The sequence below is a fragment of the Prunus dulcis genome, chromosome 3 (genome assembly GCF_902201215.1).
Source record: "Prunus dulcis chromosome 3, ALMONDv2, whole genome shotgun sequence".
Lineage (NCBI taxonomy): Eukaryota > Viridiplantae > Streptophyta > Magnoliopsida > Rosales > Rosaceae > Prunus > Prunus dulcis.
In genome coordinates this window covers 6,464,721-6,488,269 of record NC_047652.1, presented here as the reverse complement: position 1 = coordinate 6,488,269, position 23,549 = coordinate 6,464,721, and the positions used below count along the sequence as shown (strand labels likewise).

Genomic DNA, 23,549 nt, shown 5'->3' with positions numbered 1-23,549 from the left:
TAACAGTTTGAACATGATTCACTACAGCCTTATCCCTAACAGCAATGTGAATTAATTGATCCTTCATCAGTCCACATACCATAAACATGATTTTCAAATCATCGTCCGATTCCAACAAACAATTGGAGCAATCCATAAAAGAGTACCTCAACTCAAAATGACCTAACTTAAGCTTAAACCTACTACACAACTCGTTGGACAACCAATCAAAAGTAGTAGTTGAAGACAAAATAAGCATTAAAGTTCCAGCACCATAGGTGCACTTCGCCACTCTCGAATCATCCATATATATCTCTACAAAAAAAACAACAAACAAAACAAAAATGACTACTAGTAATAACAGTGGATGCCGAGTGCATTAACAGTGAATTATAGTCGACTCAAAAACCAATAGCGCATAAACAGAAAAAACACGAATATACTCAGATTCAACTGAAAAAGCATACCTCAATTAAATCGAATAACACAAATTTTTCACCACAGCTCAAACCAAAACACAAGAGCAAATCCACAATCAAAACGAATCTGAAATCAATCCAAATTATAAACAAAAAGAAACGAAAACCTAATCAGCAACTTAATTAATCGAGCATCAAATCACCAAAAAGCAGACTACAATATAATCGAATACCTCCAAAAACGAATATGAATTCACAAGAAAAAATCGAATACCTCAAAAATCGAAGATCACAGATCTCACCAAGCTCCAATCGAGTCTCATGCAGCGCATATCAATCCAAAAATCACCAAATCAAACAAGAAAGAAAAAGAAATTGAAGCAATAGAACTCCAATCTACGCCATACTAAGCTCAGAAGAATCGAAAAAGAAGATCTGGAACCACATCATACTGAGCTTCGTTCGAAGAGGTGAACGAAACTCGTTTCGTTCAAAGAGATGAACGAAGCTTCCTTCGTTCGAAGAAGTGAACGAAGCTCGCTTGGAATATTCGATCTGCTGAAACAGGTTTCTGTTACGAGGTCACCAAATTTCAAGAAATTCCTATCCTAGCTGGCGAGTTTTGGGCATGTTTCAAAATATTCGAACCAAAAGGTCAAAAACGTAATCTAACATAGAAAATAAAATACAAAAATCGACAGCTTTCTACAATTGGGTGTGTTTTGGGTGTGTTTATATGTATTAAATCATGTAGGGTATATTTATAGTTTCATGTCTACAATTGGGTATTTCACTAATTTTGTATAAATAAAATGTGTAGTGACCTCACAACGTGTCGGTCAAATAAATTTATTTGAGAATCTCTCAATAGAAGAGAATTTTACAAACAATAAATAATTTAATTTTACATAATTCAGGCCATTGTCTTTGATCTGGGCTGCCATGTTTGTAGCTATCCCCACCCTTGTTCCTATCTGATTCGGATTTCCAACCTCGCAAGCAAGGCTTTTTTTTTATTTATTTAAAAAAACTAGTTTACTTTTTGTTTTATTTTTTGTTTCTTTGACTTCTTGTTTTTTTTTTCTTTTTTCCCCTCAAAAGTCTCTTTCCCCGTAATTGTCTTTGTCAACATAGGCGTTCAATGCATGCAAACTCTAAATAAGAGACTTGAAGAAGTCATCACATGCATAAGTACTCGAGCTTCTTCATTGGCAAAGCTTCTTGTGCTTGTGGTATCAGCCTCTGCACTAATATTTGTCATGGCTTTTAACTCGGATTGGAATACTCTGTGGCTGTACAAAGACTACGGCCAATTTTGATAAGCAGCTGTCAGCTCGGATTTTACACATGGCAGCTCAACCTCAGCCCCCTCCGATACCAACAGATAAAGGTAGGGATGGTGATCATTCCAGAACAAAAGCAAGTCCAGTACCTCCTCAAGCTCCACCGGGCAGACATCCCTAGTACGAGGATCGTGTCTTGTCTAGGATTCGTAGTGACAGTAGGATATCATTGGATTTCACTGTGACAACATAGACAAAGAAGAGAGACTCTGACCTTTGTATCCTTTGCATGGTCTTCATTCTTGATTTCCTGCCCATTTATGTATGAAACTGTTTGTTTCCCAGGAAAAGTTAACAGTGAAGTTAACTGCCACCTTAATGACTAAACAAATTGATAACCAGTTGCCGTGGTATTACAATTGCAATCTTCTATTTTGTGCTAATTTACCTTGATTGAACCTGCTTCGTGAATGTATCTGTTGAAAAAAATTTGTTACAGAAACTAAACTGAAAAAAAAAAAAAAAAAAAACTTATCACATTGATCATTAGTAAAATTCTGATATAGTGATGCCACACACCGAACTCGAGAACGGACAACTTTTTATTCATCAAAGTCTCCAAATTAGTAAATAAAACATGAACATGAGGAGAGCTGATTGACAAAAAAAGAAAATAAAATTCCAAGTTTCTCCCTAAAAAAAAATGAGAAACTTTCTACATTATATATTGTTATGTGAGAGATTTGAGGACGAAAAAAACTGATGCTTCTTGGTACCCTAAGATCTGTATATATTCAATGAACAGAAGCTGAAATAGATTGCTGATTGTACAACCCAGTTACCCCACTTCTGAGCTGCCGGCTTCTCCTCCTCTTCGTGACAACTGTAAATCCTTCGGCATCCCCCCCTTCTTTTGTATTTACATCCGTTGTTTTTGGCTGCTCAGAGTCACTGGGTTCAGAAAGCAAGTCCTTCTTTCCTTCATTTCCATAGTGAATTTTAATAATCGCACTATCATTTTCTATGGCATCTGAATGGTTTTCCTGCTTACTTTCAGTTACAGGATCCTTATTCTGCTGGACAGATTTTACTATGAAGCTGAGCAATATCTGCCTTGCAAGCTCTGACTTCTCAGTCTCAGAGATGCTCTTTCTCAAAATGCCATCTCCACCTTTACTATTGGAGTTTACATCCCGTTCCTCCTGTTGAGACCTAGTAATTTCAAATGAAGGATTTGATTCACTTGCAAGTTCTACATATTCATCTATAGGATCCGCTTGCCAAACTCTCCCAGGAACAAACTCAGGAGCATGTGGATTCATGATTTTTGGAGGCCCAGAACCACCACTTTCTGTAATGTGTCTTTGAAATTTCTGAACACCTTGCCGCAAGCGGAAAGAATAATTGGTTTTATAATACAAAGGCGACCGTGGCCCACAAGGAACTCTAGCAGCTGCTGGGGGGAGTACAGGTGCTGAAAGCATTACTTGACTGGCTCTCACATCGTATACACTTGTAACAGCTGCTGGATTGAGAGGGTGAGTCGTTGCGAGTGGTCTTGGAGTGTATGGTTCTGCAGCAGCTGAAAGCTTACTTCCATTTCTTTCTCCAGACTTTTCCTCAACAATTTCAGGGGCTATAGCTTCCAACTGGGATGCACTTTCAAGAACCGTTCCATCCAACTTGTCATCTGGAATTTCTTCTACTACAGAATTTCCTATGCTTTCGTCTATTTTTAATGTCTCAGGTGGAATTTCGCATGACTTGGTTTCAGGGTTTTCCACATTTGGGTCTTCAACTTTATCCAGCAGTGCCTTTAGAACTGTACCTGGAGGTGCCAAAGCTACTTCTTTGTAAGAGACAGTTTTTGAAGTCAAGTTCGTAATGACTGGAGTAGTGGGAACTTTAGAAACAGAAGCTTTGGAATTAAGTTTAACTGAATCCTCCCCAGCATTCAAAGTACAAACCTTTGACTGTTTCGGTTGAGATAAATCAGTCAGAAAGCTCTTAGGAGCTGCAGTCTGCGGTGGTGAAATGATGTCCCTCCAGTATTTGCCTTCTCTAAAATTAGAATATTCACTCTCTGGCCTCCTTCGACCAAACCTCCGGCCGGTAGCGGTACTCCCAAACCGGACTTTTGAACTGGCTTCTTGCCAACCTTCATCTGAAGTTGTTTCTTCAACAGTTAAGCTTGTAATTGGCAAACCATTTCCAGACATTTTTTCTTCCTCTGGTTCCTGATGAACCGATCTATCCTCAACTACTTCAGTATTACCATCTAGCAAAATCTTGTTCCCCAGGTCATCATCAGCTATTACATTTTGATATTCCTGAGATATATTATCACTCGACTGATGTACCTGAAAATAAGGAGAAATAAAGTACGGATATCAAACATGAAAGATGAGATTAAATAGATATAATATTACAGTAACGTCACCCACTTCCATTGGATCTGGCCCAATGTCGAATTCAATGTTCTATGTCCAAATGAATAAAGACTCTAAAGGGAAAATAAAAGAAAAAACCTATCCACCTTTGCACGTCGCTGCTTCCTATGAGCATCATTTACTTTCGAATCTTGATCAGGACTAATGAAATCTAGGAGATCCGACACACTGCACAGAGCCGAAAAGGGTTAATTGCCTGGACGTATGATCATATAATTTGGAAGAAAGTAATCTGGGAATACCATATTAGTACCTAAGGTGACCTTTGCTTGCAATTAATGCATCTGGCTTTGGGGATCCATTTCGTGCTGCTTCTTGCTGCTCCAGAGATTTAGATTCAAAATATTCAAGCCATGCAGCTGCGTCCTGCTCAGGAATATATAATTCATTAATATGTCGACTACGCAACTTCAAACTATGTCTAATATAAGCCATGGCCATTTCATTTCCTTGTAGTGAGTAACAGAGAAGGCCAGTTGCACATAATGTATCAAATAAATCCAATAAATATAGACAATAGCAAAGATTCTATAGTCAACCTGAGTACGAAGATCCTCTGGCCCAAGTTTGGCCTGAAGTATCTTAAGCGTTGTTTGCTCATGCTGCACACTGAGGGAATATGCTTCCATCAACGAAAGAGCTATGGCTATGGCATGATAGCTTGCAGCAGTCTAAAAGGTGAAAACCATGTAAGAAGTTCAGCTTACCAGAGATTATATATTCTAAGTGTTTACAGAAGAAGGTGGGCCGTACATGCAGGCATGCAGGCTCACGAGCACGAGCACAACCAGAGAGAGAGAGAGAGAGAGAGAGACCTGTATATGATCCGCTCCTAATAGTCTCTGATTGCATTTGAGAGCCTCGTGCAGGTATCTGAGAGCAACATGTACATTTCCCATTCCCTCTTCCATCATAGCCACGTTTATGTACGTTGCAGCAGTATTAGGGTGTGATAGTCCACATGTAAAATGAAGAAGATACAAAGCACGATTTACATACCTACCAAGAACACACAAATCAGAACCGTAAAGAAAAAGTGAACACAAAATTTACAGGAAATATGTTTGTAAAAATAAGTATGAATCACGGTTGCCAATTTCATTGAAAAGTTATACAAGAAATGATTAATTCAACTTACTTTAAAGCCAATTCAATGTATTGAAGACGATAATAGAAAACAGAAAGATCCCCATAGCTTTTCATGGTATCTGGATGATCAAGCCCAAGTTCCCTTTCATTAATAGCTAAAGCCTTCTGCTGATAAATGGTTGCCTAGACAACGACAGCGAGGTATAAGATATACAGTATATAGAAGAACAGGATAAAAATATAAACGTGATCCATTACGGTTAAAAGTAAGTAATACCTGATTAAAATCACCAGTGTGGTAAAGAACTACTGCTAGAAGGCTGTAAGCACTCGCTGTAACTCGATGATAGGGGCCACAAACAGCTATCATCTTTGCTAGTGCCTTAAAATGGAAGAGGGAAAATCAGTATCAGAAAAGAGCTGGCACAATTTCGAATTAATATAGAGGTGTTACCTTTGTTCCAAAATTAACAGCATCCTCCAGCTTCCCTTTATCAAGAGCAATTTTGGATGACTCCAACAAATTCCGTCCATCTGCTGAAGAGCACGTTACATGCTGTCAAAGAAGAATTAAAGAAATATTAGACATTTAGAATCCGCCAAAGCTGGGTTCCTAAGAGAGGACTACTGAACAGAATAACACCTTACACACTGGAACCATGCTAATAATGTCGTATTTGCTGAAAGGATTTCGGAAATCCATGTCATAATCTTTCGGGGCCAACTCCAGACCAACCTGGAAAGAGAGACATGTAAAAATCATGACTCTGCTTTAATTACATATCAGTGAGGCTCTCAGTCAAAATTAAAATACCTTATGACAAAGTCCTCGGAGAATTGATAACTTCCTCAAGTGCTGAAATTCATCTTTCAGTGTCCAACCAAATCTTCTTGCCAGGAATAATCGTAACCATTGCAATTTGAGGACACCATCTTCCATCCCCGAAGCACCAAGTAGAAAATTTAGGGTCGAAGCAATTGCCGCAGGTAAGTCAGTTATGTTGTCAACACAAGCAATGACGGCTTCAAGCATGTGCTTGAAAGCTCGAGTAACCATCTCATGAATACAAAGTGACTGTATATGAGGAAGTTTCTCCGACAGCTCAACCTAAGTTGTTAAGACAACATTAGGAACAGAAAAGGAAAAAAAAACTCAAATTCACTCCAGGACAGAGAGACCAGTGTAAAAAGGAATGGTAGCAGTAGGAGAAAGAGACAGAGAGCTGACATACCACACGACCCAAAGAGCGCATCTTTAGTCCCCTCAAATGCATGAAGTCTGTTAGTGTACGGCCATCAACTGGTGAAAGTTCAAGGGATCCAAAGTCTGTTACCTAATGAAGTGACAGATTTAGATCATAAGCTCCGTAGAAGACACTTCTTATATGATAAGAGTAAAGTCACTGTAAACAGAACATTACCAGCTTTGGCAGGGCAATTTCATCATAATATTTGTGTGCCATCTTGATAAGCTCCTCTGCTGACTGCCAGTGTCACAACCAGCAAGCTTAAACTGTTAATATCAATGACACGAAAAGAGTACTACAAATTGGGAAAATGTGGCAGTAAAAAGTTTTTTTTTCTTTTAAATCAATGTCACATAGTGTGCAAATAATTGCAGATTCAAACAGTTGTATTTGAAATAAGTCTAGTAAACCTTCAGATGAAGATTAGTTCCAGTTTCTTTCAGACGCAAAAAGGCTTCTTCTGAAAGTAATTGTTTCAAGTCAGAATTATTGCTGATATCTCCATTGTGTAGCTCTAATGTTCTGCTGTTGCTACTTCCGCTTTCACTAGCATCAATTTCTTCCTCATCATATGGTCTTTCGCCACTTGTTTTCTTTTCCCTCTTCTTCAATAGTTTAAATTGCTTTCCTAGACCTTTCACAATTGCTTCAGCTTCATTATTGTCATCAAGACTATCAGAGTCGCTAACTACAGAGGATTCCTGCTTTTGTAAATGCTGCACCCAGCAGGAACCAAGTTCCCATCTGATAGATCTTTCAGAATTCGCAGGTTCATTCTCAAGTTTTGTCAAACTCTCTTTTATTACTCTTCGAACCAAACACCTAGAAGTTTCTAAGCTATCCAAATCAGAGGAAGCCAATGATTCAGTTTTGAACTTTTGAAGTAGAACCCTCAAGCTGTACAAAAATTTGCAATGAATCAGTGAGTATAAAGAAATAACATGCATGATACTATATGGCATGTTCCTGAGAGAGGAAGAACAGCTTCCTATGAAGCTTCAACCATATACACTGCTTCCAAAACAAAATTGTTAAAAAGAAAATGGTTTGAACCTGTTAACATTAAGAGAATTAGCTCCTCCATCTGGTTGATCTTCAACATCAATATCTTTAGTCTCACGGTTCCCCTTCTTTATATTACCAACAACTCTAACTGTTGCAGTGTATCCACAGTGCCTTACATTGACCACACACAAGGAGGAAGTATCCTGCAAAAGTACTATTTTGTTTCATCTCTTCGCTCTAACAACTTATATTGTACAAAAATACAGTCCTCACAATACAAAAAAAAAAAAAAAAAAAAATTTTGAACTTGACCTAAACAATGACAGTATCTAGTAAGAAATTAGATCAGGAATAATAGAAATTATAATACAATGGAAAAAATAACATTCAAGGATGGTCAGTGGAGTTGCATTTCTTATTTATTGAACAGGCATAGATACAGATACATATATACCTACAGTTATAAATATACTTACATGAACAACCACACTCTCATCAGAAGTTAAACCCTTAAGTAAACACCTCTGAACAACTTCCTTGCCTGACATACTGCATAAATGGTCGCCATTAACTTTCACTTCGGACTTCGACCATGCTTCTGTTGTATCACGTTTTACAACTATGGACAAGTCCCCAACACGATCCTCAAAAAGAACACAGCCTTGAGAACAATTCACTGTCTCCTTTGCATTCATACTGGAGCCTATTAAAGTACGTATTGCTAAAGCAGCTTTAAAGACTGAGACATCAATAAATTTGCTATGAAGCAAAAATGCCTTCCGGTCTCGGACCACCCTCTCCTCCTCAGTTTTGCAAGGAAGGCAAGCTAGTATTGCGAAATCTGTAGCCCAGGGTCGAAGATCATATCCACCATTTCTTCCCTGGCCTCCACCGTTTCCACCCCAATTTTCATCTTCAGTTGGTAGGGGTGGAAAATCTGATGGAGACTCAGCAATTGATGGAGGCACAAGCCATGTATTTGCTCGAAAACCATATGGAAGATCACCAAACTAAATAAAAGAGGAAAAAGGGAAACAAAACACACATTAAAGGAGGAAATAACTCAAATATTACTCGTTTCAATTAAAGTACATAGACATTAAAATTATTTGTAACCTTGTTATGATCAACAAAAGCTTTTGTCAAGGATTCATATGCCTGCAATTACCAGACCATATGTAGTTAAACAGATGAGTTCGTAACACAGTAAAAGGTCAGCTAAAAGAAATGCTGATGGAAATAATTCCAAAGATCTTCTAAGAACAAAAACAAACAAAAAACAAAATTCAAGAACAGAAAATTAACATTAGGAAGTTTCAGAAATGCAGGCAAGAAGTATCCATCTGAACTATTGCATGCACCTTGGAAGTAGATTTACTGATTCAAAAGTGAGTTAGGAGGAGAAAATCATATCTAGCTTCCTGAATCTCACTACATTTTTTGTGTGATAGGATTAGATTGAGCCAAATCCAAAATCACCAGAAGTATATATGTAACATATGTTGCTAGCCGTTATAATCATTTTTTCTTGGGCTGACGCTATGGATTTATAATTAAGGTATAACAGAAGTACAAGTAATCACATTCGCAAAAGCTCTGCTGAGCTGTTGCAGAAGATCCACCAATGAGTGGCTTTGTAAAAACTGTTTCCCCACAGTGTAGAACCCTTTGACAGATGCAACCACTTGTATTTGCTTCCCATTGCAAATCTTAATCTGCATGGATTGAACACATTCTCAGAGAGGGCAAAGGTTGTCAAAACAATATCGTATGAACAAGAAAACGATAAAAGAAAAACAACAGCGATAGTAATATACAAACTACTCATACATAAAGATAGATGTAGATTCCGAGCCTCTATATTTATAAATTATCCATTTATCCGTATTTCGCAACATTTAGACAATTCTAAATGGATGATGTTTAGGTAAGAAAAAATTCATGCATGTTACAAATTTCTTTTTCTTATCAATTGTCACATAGAAAATGATAAATAGATACTCATTATCGTACCTCAAATTGTCGTTTCCTACTGTAATCTCATAACACTTTACACGTGTTTTTGGGACCCTACCAAGTTAATGTCATTGATGCCTAACTTTTCAAGTTCCTTTTTTTCATAATTATGTCACAATAATACTTGTTCCACTCACTCATCTATCAATGATTTATCGAAATTATTACACAACGTATATAATCATAATAAAATCATGTAAAATATTTCAAAATCTTTAACCACGCAAAAGAGATTCACTTTCGCACATGGTTATCGAAATTACTACAATGTGAAAGGCATTATACCCGTGTTTGACCGCCCATGTTTAGTATAGTAGTAAATACGTACAACTTTCACGTGCCTAAAATCTTTTATTTATGTTACATTATAGGCCTGTGAAGGTCGTACAATTTTTTACCTCTTTTTTTAACTTTTAACGAAATAGAAACAAATATATACCTGAATTTGAAAATAGTCACCGTCGCGCCTCTCGTGTGCATCGTCAGCGTCCAATCTCCTCAAATCTACAAAACATTAGATTAGTGAAGAAAAACGAAAGGTGAATATTTTTCCACGTTTTCTCGGGAACCAAACAGAGAACTCAGAAAATGAGTTAAAAAAAGAAGACTCACGGAGGATGGGAGGGGAGAGGTGGGAGAAAGAGAAGAACTCGTAGAAGTCAGAGAGCTTCGGCGTCGGATGAATGGCTACCATCCCGAGGCTCTCCGAGATCGCCGAAACGGACGGTTCGGATCGCGCTGAAGTAGCACGTGCACTTCCCCCATCGGACGGCGAAGGTGGCCCGGAGCTCCTGGTGTCACCCCTACCGCCGTTCTTCTTGGACTTCGAGTCCGAGTTAGAGGCGGACCGTTTGGGCTTGGCGAATCGTGTGGTGCAGGCTACCAGGTCCAGCAGCCGCCGCACGTGGGCCTCGGCTTGGGCTTTATCGGTGTAGTTCTCTGAAAAAGTTAAAACACTTTTATCATATGATGAAATTTTGTGAAAATGTACCTATCTGCTAAATTTGGAAACAAAACAAAAAGGCTTCATATTCTTTGCCTTTTCCTTTTTCTTTTTTTTTTGTCTTGTTGATACAAAGAAATTGAATCATAACAAAAAATATATAAAGTAAAATTTTAAATTACTAAATTATACAGATAATGATTCAACTCGGGTGCAAAAGAATAAAGCAACTAATTAGACCATAAATTAGAAAGGAAAAAAAAGTATAAAGTAACATATTAAATTACTAAATTATACATAGAATGATTCGAATTCAGGTGCAAAAGAATAAATCAACTAATCAGACCATAAATTAGAACAAAATTATATGAAGTAATATATTAAATTACTAAATTATAAATAGAATGATTCGAAAGAGAGCAATTAGACTAACCTAAATCTGCAAGAGTTAAACTCTTTTCATAAATTTTTTTTTACCAGTGAGATTATAATAATCTAGCATGCAAAGGTCCAATTAACTTTGTTTAGTGGGAGGGAGGATCATGCTAAACTATCGTACACGTTGCCTTTGTGTGACAATTAACTTTTTGGCTTTTCTGATATTTAAAACACTTAACCCAAAATAGTAATTGACTTAAAATAATAGAGAGCCAAAATGGCACCAAGATGGTTGTTGCCAGTCTGGTTGATGCTGAATTACAAGACTGCCGATTTCACCTACCTTCAACCATTTTCAGAAGACAGGGTTTCAGACTAACAACCTCAACCCTATCATTCAATCTCTGCCCCTTGACCTGAAAATGCCAAAACCAAAAAGGCCAAAACAAAAAACAAAAAAATAATCAATTTTGAATTTTCAAATTGGATTAAAATAAACTCAGTGCCATAAACAAAGTTCTTGGAAAGGGAAATTAAATAATCAAGTTTGAGAAAGGCTTACTTCATGAGACAAAGAAAAGTTTGTGAGATGGCATGTCTCCACATTCACAGCCAGTAGCCTTCTTACATCAAGTATCTTGTCAGTGGAGATACCCTTCATAAAATAAAAGTCATCAATTTAGCCAAAGAAATCTTTTGCAAAAAACAAATTAAATTTTGAAAGAAAAAAAAATCAGCACCTTCAGAATGACTTGTGTGTCATAAGGGGTAGTGACAGTGATGTCAAGAACACTGGGAACTGCCAATACAAGAGATGAGAGTACAAGTTCAAAACCAGATTTTTAATTTAGTAGGGAAATTTCAGAAAACTGGGGAAATAAATTTTACCCTTCTCTTCTTTCTTCTTCTTGTCAGACTTGGCCTTGTTGTTCTTGCCTCTACCTGACTTTGGGGCCATTGGATTGGATTGGAGTAGATTGGATTGGATTCTCCTCTTGCTTCAGTGAGTGCTATTTGTATTTGAAAAGAATTTGAGAAACCCAGTTGAGAAATTACCTAAACACCACTCAAAATCGACCAGAATTAGTGGAACACTGAACAAAATACCGATGAACATGCAGAAACAGAAGAGGAAGAGGAGCATGAAAAAAGAAAAGGGTCCAAGAGACTTTAGAAAGAGAGTGAGGGGAAGTAAACAAACTTTTTTTGTGAAACGTCTATCAGAAAAGATAGGATAGGGCTTTACCTCCTTTTGGATTTGTGAGCAATTGTGGCCTCTCCTTCTGGCTAAAAAACCTGATATTGCACACACACTCTCTCTCTCTCTCTCTCTCCCCCTCTTTCTCTCTCTCTCTCTCTCTCTCTCTCTATCTGTGAGAGAGATGAATGGGTTTGCCTTATGAAGAGCAGAGGAGGCCCATGACATGCACTACGACAAAAACAGAACTGGTGGTGCGAAAGTGACCGTTGAGTTCGTGCCACGTGGCACGCGATGGTGAGGCCGTTCAAATTTTGTTTTATCACGTGTTGGGGCCTTAGATTTTCCCACTGGTTAGGGGGTAATTATGGGCTGTTGATTGTTGGCACTTTGAGCAAATTCAGAGAATCTCTTGGTCTGTTTCGTTATAGAACCAAATTGTGTCACATTTTTCATGGTTATTAGTGCTTGTATTTAGTCACAGCTACAGTGTAGAGCAAGGTTGTTTTTTTCAATTCCACATTCCTTTTCGGTAGGATTCTCTTTTTTGTCCATCTTCTTTTGGTGGAATCAAGCTATGAATTTCAGTGATTTTCAATTATTGATGTATATGAGTCTGATTCACACGTTTAAAATGGAAATATGCACATATCTCTCCTCTAATAGTCAACAGTTTTGATTTTTTCAGCTAAGTTGACTTCTATTCTAAATACGTCGCCTCATTCAATTATCATTTAATGGCTAAAATACTCATAATATACATTATTCAAAAACAAAAAAATAAAGCAAAGTAATATATCCGTTGATGTTCCCTCTTTTAAATTACGTTCTGGATATTTCGGGATAAGGTCATTATTTGTCTCTTTTTTTAAATTGTTTTTTATCTAATCAATGGCTTATGCAAGGGTATCTGAGTTTTCTGTGAAAGATTCATATATGAAGAGTATACAGGAGAACTTGGCCACTGCCCATCAGAACCATTATAAAATGCCAGTTATGATTATAAATAAAAATTGTGGTTAAGTTGTAATTCTGTGAAATTTTAATGAAGTTTTTGGTTGTAGCTAGTTTTGTCAATTATGAAAGGTATTTGACAATTGAAGGACTTAATCTCTTTTATTTCTTTCTTTTTTAAATTTATAAGAATTCGGAATCACATAGCCTTAAAACAAAAACAAAAACAAAAAACAAAAACAAAAAAAAGGAATTTATTTGGGAAATAGTTCCAACTTTTAAGCCTTCTTTTAACAAAAAAATGTGGGACATTAGTTCTGTTGGAAGATATTTAAACGAAGTGGCATGTAAAGTCAATGGATTCTAACCGAGAAAATTCAAATTGAGGAACCGAATCCTTTTCTCCGAGACTAACAACCTTTGAGGCATTGAGTCACATATAATATATATATCCCTTTCAAATAGTTTAAACAAAAAATTTAGTTTGACACATATTTTACCATTTGAGTCGAAATTAAAAAAAGTTATTGCAAATAAAAACTTTATGGAAAGAGTTATTAATCGGAGAGAGATAATTTTAAGATTAATATATAGAGAGCCTTACTTTTTTTCCTCTTAAAAAAATATTTCTTTCTTTCTATTAAAAGATGGTATTGATGTCCAAAATAATGGATTCAACTTAAGTGAGCTGCCTTCGGCCTCAAGTGTCCTTGGGGACCTGCAAGGTGTAAGAGGATCAGTGAGGGAAATGATATTAATAAGAAAATATACCTATATCATATGATAATATATTTACAAGAGTATATAATATACCTCTTATTATAAGATGAAAAAGAATTTAAAAAAAATTATTTTGTTGTATCTCCAAAATAATAAATTGTCCTAAAATTATGGGATTTATTAACCTATGTATATCACTATATTAAAATCATAATAAAATCTCGTAATTATTGTCCTATAAATTAATTTATACTTCAAAGGCATAATAGAAACAACTAGATACTTTACAAATAATAATAATAATAATAGATCTACATGAGAAAATACAAAAAAGGAATGTAATCCTATTTTGCATAAAGTCATATATGGTGTTGTTTCTTCAACACATAGAGTTATTCAGTCATAAATTAATACAATACACACATATATTAATAATCCATATAAGTAAATGTGGGTCGGTTTCATTAATATTGCAGGTTCATATGTACTCTTTCTTTTCTTTTCTTTTTCCTAATGCAATTATTTCGGTAAATCTAGAAAGAGAAAGATGGGTATCATCTTTTGTAGAATTGCGCAACACACGGTACAAATCTCCTCACTCAAAAGTTTCTTCATTATTTCCCATTATTTTACCCTCACTTTATATCCATCCTTGTTTTTCCAAATAACAATAATAATAATTGAGAAAAGTTCAGCCATGGATGGACCCATGACAGAGTCAGCGACGGTAATATTGGGATGTGCTGATGGCAATGCCATGCATGGTTAGTGGGGGGGGGTGTGGCCAGGGAGAGGGGGATGATTGGAAAGATAGAAAGTGAAATGCGCAACTAGCATCTCTTTCTTATCATACTCTCCTATGTCATATAGTTACTTGTAAGAGCATCTTTTTGGCTAAATTTTAGCTAAAATGTCTGGGCAGGTAATTCAGCTTAATCATTTTCAATGCTCCTACTTCAAAAATACTCTCTGTTTTCAATAATTATCAGCTTATTGACACCTCCTCACTTGTTATTTCACTTTCTCACGTAATCTCCGACGTACAGTGTGATAGATTTTTTTTTACTGATTTAATTTTACTAATATGCCCTCGTATGGGTATTTGTTAGTATTTTGAAATTTTCACTAGATTCTCGTTCTTCCTTATATATTTATATAAGTTTTGTCTCTATTTTTTCAATCTCCACAAAACTCAAAGTGTGCTTGTAACACATTAGATATGTTAAGAGTAAACTGTTGTTGGTACAACTTTTCTTTATATGGGTCAACATTTTCTAGGCCACTTAAGAGCAGAAAACTTACCTCTTGACTCAAATCTCCATTTGTAGGTATGTCTTGGGAAAATAGCTACTAAGAGCATTCATAATGGGTTTTTTAAACCATTTCCCTTGCTAAAATTTACGGAGGAATTGAAAAAACCTACCTCTAACCATACTCCCTATCCAGCTTCAAAAATAGGGAGATCTCTCGGAGCTCCTAAATCTGAGGAGAGAGAAATGACTCATAATGACTTCCTATAATTAAATGATACTATATTTTAATATTATTTAAAGCATTTATTTAATGATGTCTTTAATTTTATCATTTTTTTCTGCATTATATTGTTGCAAAACACAAACATTTTTCTTTTATTCAATTCTTTTTGCTGTAAGTGCTTTGCAAAGCACGATCACTTTTTTTTTTTTTTTCCTTTTTTTTTTATAAAATTATTTTCCCTATAATTTAATGATGTTTTGTTTTATGTATATTTTTAAAAATTTTAATTAATGCTAATTATTATTATTATTATTTTTATAGAGATAGACCAATTATATTGAATTATAAAATAATTATAATATTTATGATTCTCTAAATTATGGAGTATAATTAGAGTTTAAATTTTATAAATAATTTTTATGTATTTTAAACTAAATTTTAACGAAAAAATAAAAAACACGATTGTAAATAGACTAGTTTAATGATGAAAAATAGTTTAATATCAATTTACTTCGAAAGCGGTCGGAGCGGCTATAAAAAAAAAAAGGTTTTGAATCAAAAGGTTTGAATTCAAAAAGTAAAATTAATGGCTAGCATGCATGATTGGAGTAGCCACCTCTCAACCATGCATATGTGGTGTGGTATATTTATTTTTCTGGGGTGATCCAAATTTGGGATTTCTAATACCACGGTTAATATGAACATCCAACCAAAACGGATTGGCAATAACTAGGAAGGCCCAAATTTTTAATTCTTCTTCACACTCTCAACATTTAGTTGGTTACTTAAAAATGCTTAATAAGAGCATTCACAATGATACTCCCTATTTCTTAACTAAAATTTAGCTAAAAATATAATAAAGCTATTTTAGGAGCTCTCTAAAAAATTTTATCTTTGACCATACTTCATAATTTGGAGAGTCATAAATGCTATAACTTTTTTTTTTATTGGTCCATCTCTATTAAAAAATAAATAAAAAAATAGTTAGCATTAATAAAGGTTTGAAATACTCATTCAATAAAGAAGCATTAAATTATAGGGAGCCACTAGAAGTGCTATCTCTCTCCTCAGATTTAGGAGCTCCTAGAGGACTCCTTATTTTAGGAGGTGGATAGGGAGCATGGTTGGAGTTGCATTTTTACAATTCCTCCTTAAAATTTGTCTAAGGATGTAGTTTAAGGAGCCCATTGTGGTTGCTAGTGTGAAAGTTTTTATCAAAATTTTCTCTCAAACGCTCTCCACTTCTCTCCCTCTCAAATTATAGCCGCCGTTCCTATCATAGGGGAGAGGAAGGGAAGGTCATTGCCTTTCCTCCCTTGTCCTTTCTTCGCCTTCTCTATCTTCTCTCCTCCCCTTTCTCACTCTTTTCTCTTGCCTTCTGTTTGGTTTTTTGGTTGAGTTTGTGGTCATTTCTGACCCTTGGAGGGTTTGATTGTGCTTTCTGCCCTACTTTCTTATTGCCCCGGATCTCCTTAAATTTTATCTTAGTGTTGTTTGGGGTTCCTTTTGCAAATCTGTGGGGTTTGTGTGTTTTTTTTGTAGGTTCCTGTGTGGCTGCGGTTTTCCCCTCAACTTGGGCTTCGACGGTAGTGTTCTTGTTTTCGTGGTGGTGACGGCGGCGACTCTACTTTCTGTCATCTCGGTTGGTTTTGCAGTTTTTGTTGTTGTAATAATTACATCTCTTTTTATGAGTTGGGTATTTTGTTTGTAATTGAGTCTGTACTTGTATTTTTACTTGTGAGAGTTTAAAAGTTGAGTTGTATTGATAGTTTTGGCGCTGCGGTCCATGTCTAATTTGTTTCGGCTTGTGGCTTTTTCGAAATTTGTTTGGCTTTATGCCACTAATAACCTTACGTGGTTATTGTGCTTCCACATTTGTATCAACTATTTTGGGTAGTTTATGCCAATGTGGCTTGTGCCTAAGTTATGAATACTTACTCTAAGTGCATTTAAGATGTCTATAGTTGAAAAATGCTATTAAAAAAAAAATTTGTTTGAAATATTTCAAAGGAATATGAAGAAAATATATAGATCGGCCTTTCGATTTGTTCAAGTGTTTTTCAGCTATATGGAAATTAGTGGCTTTTTCTTATCATAAGAGAAGGATATGTTTAATTATCATTACATAATTTCTTAATTTAAAAAGAAACTGTCCTCGCATACAGAGAAAATGAATGTATTCTTTGTTTTTCTTTTAGAAGAATATGTATTGTTTATTTATTTTTATCAAATGGAACAATTTCATTAGCAACTCGCAAACAAACGTACAACCAATTTAAATCGACAAGGGGAGGAGTCATAAAGTGGCTTCATTAAAATCTTGCCATAAAAATTCCCCAAATGGAATTATTCAGTTAAGAAAAAATAGTACCACAACTCATCCCAAAAGCAATTACCAAAATGAAGATTTCCATTTCATTTGAAGCAACATTTGTTTAAAGAATGTCAGTTTTATGACAATAGGTATCTAGTTTTGGCTGCCTTAGAGCATCTGCAATGGTTGCTCAACAGTTAATTTCAGTTGAGTTCAATTTATTGAACTTTTTTGGCAGCTATTGAACTGAACTTCAGTTTCACTTGCAGCAGTTCAATTCAATAGCTTACAAATTAAAATTTGTATATATTTTGAATGATTGAATAAAACAAAATGAATAAAGTTAATTACGATAAGAATTATACAATTTAAATGGTTTCAAAGAGACCAATTTTGAACATATATATAATAAATTAATAACAAATTTTCTATTGAAAAATAAAATTTCAACATAAACAATTTTTTTTTTGCGGGGGTAGGAAGTTGTGGGAGAGTTGTTTTCTACATATGTATTTATAGGTAAATAACTAGCCGTTTGAAAAGGGAACTAGTCATTTGTGTTTTTGGAAAGTGAAATAAGTTAGCAATGGCTAGTATATAAAGTTAGCAATGGCTAGTATATATAATTAGCTATCCTTTTTTTTTTAAAGTGAAACAAATCGGTAATGGCTAGTATATACTAGATTCAGTGGCGAACTCAGACTTTTTCTCATCTGGGGGCATGAAAAACAATTTCATAACTAACTCCTACAAAGTCTAGGTTTTCATAGCAATACGATATATATTATAACACATAATCTATTTCAATAAATTTTTAATATATGATTTTGGGCCAAAATCTAATGCTTTATATATTGGACCATATGTTTATTAAGTCTCGGGCCTTTATATTTTCAATATATAAGAGGTTTTGGGCTAAAACCTTGAAGACTTTACTTATTTAGGATGCTGAATGGGGATTTTGCATGCAAAATATTAGCTAAGTGTCTAATTTTTATTGGCAAAGTATTTGGCTAGATGGGTGAAGAAACCACCTAAGTGTGGGCAGCTGCCCACAGTAGGCATGTATTGGGTCCGCCAGTGACTAGATGTTTGTTTTTTTCAACAGTGAAATAAATTAGTTGCCTTAAAAAAAATTAAAATTAAAATAACGGCTAGTTTACACTAATTAAATGTAATGAAAAATTAAAAAGTAAAAAGTAATGTTGTCCATGTGTCAATAAGAGAGAGGCTGTAGAGTTATTATGGTGGGCCAACTTATTGAAACGAATTTTATTTCATAGTTCATTTTATTGACCTCTAAAAAGAACTATTGATCTTTGAATGAAATATTGATCTCGAAAATAAATTAAACTTTATCACTGCAAGTGAAAAGTTCAATTTATTAAAATAAAATTGCAGTGATAAAGTTCAATTTATTGAAATAGCAGATACTCTTATGATAAATTACTGTTAATTAATTGCAGCCTGTCAATTATATCTTAATGGATTGACGACAAAGAAATAATTTTAACCACCAACTACAAAAAGATTTAAGGCAAAAGCAAAAGTACAAGATGGTTGCAATAAAATTAGCCTTTGGATGCATCAAAAGTAAAATTTCTCGGTAAATTTATTGAGCCTTCAAAGAGGGTTATGAAAACCAATCCATCAACCTACCCAATTTTTTTTTTCACAAACGATATGATATTTATAAGACATTTTTAAAACGGACTAATAATTAAATTATGATATATACCACTAGACCGAAAATTAGTTTTTTTTTTTTTGCTGCCATTCTTTTTTTCTCATTAATTTTGCATTTCTTATTTTAATCTGTACATGGAAACAATGGAAAGGCCAACCTGCAACGTGAAATTTCTCTTACTTATGATTTATTTATTTTATTTTTATGTCCCCTTACGTATGATATAGATGAATTAATTTAGTTCTTTTTTGGAATAGAAATTAAGTCACCATCTAGGAATTAAACCGGACAACTGCAGCCGTACGTCTTCTCTCCCAACTTGGCTTCAAATAGAATATATATATATATATATATATATATATATATATATATATATGTATAGTGTCAACATTAATTACTCGTGTACCTTGGCATGCCCTATTTTAGAAAAGAAAATACTTGCTTATTTTTCATGAAGTAGGAACTTTGACTTTCTTACCAATTACAATTTTACAACTGTGTAGAATTATTCCTTTTATGAATTATTTTTGTGCAGTTTAACCCTTTCCTCACCACAGTGAACCTTTGTGCACTTATCCTTATCTATTCTAAAGGATTATTAAAGCATAACGAGGTTGGTTGAGTTGGTAAGGATCGTTCTCTTCTCCATCAAGATCTAAATTCGAGTTCTGCTGCCGACAATCTCTCTTGAGATAGGGTGGCTTTCCCTCTCCCTAAATTCTTTTTCACAAAAAAAAAAAAAAGAAAAAGAAAAAAAGCATAGAACTTCTTAGATATTACTCTAACTCAGTATTAATTTCATGCCCTAGAAAAATTCCCTTATGTCAAATTGTGATTTATGAGAAGAAAGAATGTATCCTTATCGAAAAGTGACAAGCAGTATCATTTTAGAAATCACAACATTGAACCATTTTCCTTAAAAACAACGAGGTACAAAAATCTTCAATTTTTGCCAGTGGCCTGATCACTTTGTCCCCCATTAAGTGAGCTCATCCAAAAAAACGTGCTCTTTAGGTGCATAAAGGAAAAACAATATATTGAAGTTATTGTCCTCCTGCAATTCCAGGCTGTTGTGCAAGCCTCGCCAAACCTTGCAGAAAAAGGCACACTTCACCTCTCCTGTCATGTCATGTATTGTATAGGATCATCAACAACCACATGTATGTGGGGGAATTTATAACATATGTTTCCTTCTGCCTTGGGCCAACTTGTTGAGTACATATTCAACAAAATAGTTTTTAAAAGAAATTGTCTATAAACTTATACCCGAATTTAATTTTAATATTTCAAATTTTGCATTTCTTTAGTTTAGTTATTTCGTTAATTTGAGGAGTCAAAGTGTCAATTTGAACACAATTATCCTCTAAAAATCAACAAAAAAATATTATGAAAAAATTAAATTGGAACATGTGCGAGAGTCGAATGATCAAAATAATTATGAAACCAATTTAAATAGCGAAATGAAACTCTAGTATAAATTCAGGAACCATTACTTATAAAATCCTTTGAACATTCTTCCATTACTTATACATCTAGAGAAACTAAAATCCTAACTAAGTAAGGACTCACCAACACTCCCCCTCAAGTTGGAGCAAAGATATTTCGCACGCCCAACTTGACAAATGAGTCATAGAACATCATACTCGACATTGACCAATCGAACAACTGTAGAGAAGACTTTTTCATAAACCACAAGTGAAACAACTGACAAACCCTAACAAATAGGGCACATAGAAGAACACATAAAAGTATAACACGAACCCTGTGAGCACTGCAGATAAGGCAGAACACAGAAATCTTGTGAGCATGACAGTAGGTAAGGTAGAACACAGAAACCCTGTGAGCACGACAGAGGTAAGGCAGAACACAGAAACCTTGTGAGCACGGCAATAGGTAAGGCAGAACACAGAAACCTTGTGAGCACGGCAGTAGGTAAAACAGAACATAAAAACCCTGTGAACACGACAGTAGGTAAGGTAGAACACACAAGCAAGTGAAGAAATAAAGGCATCAACATTTGCTATGGTGATGGATGGCGGGGTGGCGGCATCGGAGGCAATAGCAAGGTAGGCGGCGGCAACAGTAGCAAGGTAGATGACGGTGGTGGGCTAGGATTATAGGCTAGGTGTATAGTGCATCGGAAATATGTACTGTTTACAGTTAGGTTTTTTTATGTTGTAGAGATGGATCAAAACACACCAACATCATCGGCAATGTAAAGCGAAACAAACAAAGGCAACATTAATGACGGCAACATCGTTAATGGAAGCAACGGAAAATGGTAATGACAAATTCTTTCATATCAATTTTAGCTCATTCACGCATACACAACTTCTCTTCACTCCCCCTCTTCCCCCTAAAGAGAAGGGATCGTTGGAGCCAAGAAATAAACAATTTCTTCATGGGAATACGTCAAGGTAATGGGGCAAGCAACACATTAGAGAGAGATAAGATATAGGAAAGAGAAACATATCCATTTTCACTTCCCCTCCCCCCTTGAAGATGGGGGGAGGAGAGCACTTAAATTGCAAGAAGAACGCAAGCACAGGTCACAAGAGCACTTGGCTCTAATACCATGTCAAACAAAGTAGGGCAAATATTTAGTTATGCTCCGAATTGCTCATATTATTATTCTTCTTCAATATGGAGGTATTTATACAAGTACAAATATATGTTAACCCTAAATAAAATGGGAAATATATCTAAATTACAATATGAAATAAATCTCTATTACAATAGGACTAAATAATAATTGGTAAGTGTCAATCCTACGATCACAACCAATATTTCCTCCACCAATGAATCCCTAAATGATGCTGATTGATATCATGATCTCCAAATGATTTGCTACGGTTAATAGCCTTTTGTATTTACCAAAATAGTTCCATAAAAAGTCAACTGTATTCTATATATATTGTACAATTGTATCCAAATATATAATTAAGAAATTACATTCTTTACATGGTATCAGCCCTTCTCTCCTTCAAACGAAGTCACCTCTTTGATCCTCCATGGCCACCACCACCAACTCATCTTCCCCTCCCTCCCCTTTGGGCCCAAACACTACCCATTTCATCAAACTCTCTGAATCCAACTACTTGCTCTGGCTTCGCCAAATCAAGCCTTTCCTTGTCTGCCATGACCTGTGGCAATATATTGATGGGTCTAAACATGCCCCTGCTGCTACCACAACCACCAGCTCCTCCGACCCCCCTAATTCCTCTCAACCTAATCCTGCCTTCCTTGTCTGGTACAAACAAGACCAGCTTATCGTTAGCTACCTCACCTCTACACTTTCCGAGTCAGTTCTCTCCCTCACTGTCGATTACGACACTTCCAAAGAAATCTGGGATTGTTTGCAAACCCACTTTGCCCAAAAGTCCATTGCTAGTGCTGCCAATCCCCGCTTCCAACTCCTTGATATGACAAAAGGCACCAAATCTGTTGACCAATACCTCAACCAGGCCAAATCTCTTGCTGACTCCCTTGCCTCCATTAACCAACTTGTTTCCAATGATGACTTGGTCACTGCCATTCTTCGTGGCTTGGGTCCCGACTATGCCATGCTCATTACAGCTATCCTTAATTTCCCTCCGTTGCCAAATTTCACCAAGTTACGCTTTCGTCTTCTCTCTTTTGAGACCCATGCCCCACGGCTTTCCTCTCTTCGTGGCTTCAGGGCTTTTAACTAAATAAGGAACCAAAATCCTAACTAAGTAATGACTCGCCAACAAATATAAATTCAGGATCCATTACTTATAAAATCCCTTGAAAAAAAAAGTACGAATAATGATACGACCCCTCCCAACTGGAATCCTAAAATTATTGGCACCACAAAATTTGGATAGTTAATTGAAAAAGAAAAAAAAAATTGTGTTAAAGAAGAGTAGAAATTTGTGAAAAGTGATAATATGATGTATATTACTTGTACATTCAGTAATAACAATTACAAGGATATATAGCAAATTGTACAGAAACATGTATGGAAAGAAGTAATAACTACAGCATAAACTACAGGGATTGCTGGACTAGAGAAGGAAACAGAATCAACTAAAGGTCTGCAGCAATCTACTCCTATGATTGAGATTTGATATTGTAACACTCCCCCTCAAGTTGGAGAGTGAAGGTTCAGAACTCCTAACTTGTGAATAATCATATTGAAGGAATCTCTTCCAAGTGGTTTTGTGAAGATGTCTGCCAACTGGTGGGAAGAAGGCGTGTATGCAGTAGTAATCATCCCAGATTGAATTTTCTCCCGTACCAAATGACAGTCCAACTCGATATGTTTTGTACACTCATGAAAAACTAGATTCGCTGCTATGTGTAGTGCAGCTTGATTGTCACAATGCAAAACAGCAGGCTCTTGAATATTGACTTGAAAATCTTGTAAC

The 23,549-nt window shown here is 35.5% G+C and overlaps 1 protein-coding gene and 1 long non-coding RNA gene across 2 annotated transcripts; both read right to left on the bottom strand.

The window, feature by feature from the left end:
* Nucleotides 1-2: 2 nt before the first annotated feature.
* LOC117623243 lies at nucleotides 3-937 on the bottom strand. Its single transcript, XR_004585102.1, has 3 exons — nucleotides 673-937; nucleotides 447-525; nucleotides 3-294 (listed from the first exon to the last, which is right to left on the bottom strand). It is a non-coding gene; the product is annotated as an uncharacterized LOC117623243 (long non-coding RNA).
* A 1,324-nt stretch (nucleotides 938-2,261) lies between these two features.
* On the bottom strand, nucleotides 2,262-12,117 carry LOC117621047 (protein TSS). The gene is made up of 23 exons (XM_034351305.1): nucleotides 11,698-12,117; nucleotides 11,550-11,608; nucleotides 11,372-11,464; nucleotides 11,153-11,225; nucleotides 10,101-10,427; nucleotides 9,928-9,992; nucleotides 9,056-9,187; nucleotides 8,589-8,630; nucleotides 7,949-8,482; nucleotides 7,521-7,675; nucleotides 6,878-7,364; nucleotides 6,642-6,704; nucleotides 6,453-6,554; nucleotides 6,035-6,328; nucleotides 5,864-5,956; nucleotides 5,675-5,776; nucleotides 5,498-5,602; nucleotides 5,270-5,403; nucleotides 4,947-5,130; nucleotides 4,671-4,802; nucleotides 4,385-4,497; nucleotides 4,218-4,299; nucleotides 2,262-4,041 (listed from the first exon to the last, which is right to left on the bottom strand). Exons 1-23 carry the CDS (start codon nucleotides 11,765-11,767, stop codon nucleotides 2,476-2,478), a joined length of 5,007 nt encoding a protein of 1,668 aa, XP_034207196.1. The 5' UTR covers nucleotides 11,768-12,117; the 3' UTR covers nucleotides 2,262-2,475.
* Between the last annotated feature and the right edge of the window lie 11,432 nt (nucleotides 12,118-23,549).

Bases quoted from the DNA above. Each gene is read 5' to 3' on its own strand.
- LOC117621047 (XM_034351305.1), bottom strand. From the start codon at position 11,767: ATGGCCCCAAAGTCAGGTAGAGGCAAGAACAACAAGGCCAAGTCTGAC. The intron at 9,188-9,927 runs GTATATATTTGT...CAATCCATGCAG, and splicing joins GTGACTATTTTCAAATTCAG to ATTAAGATTTGCAATGGGAA. The intron at 8,631-9,055 runs GTGATTACTTGT...TGGTAATTGCAG, and splicing joins TCAGCAGAGCTTTTGCGAAT to GCATATGAATCCTTGACAAA.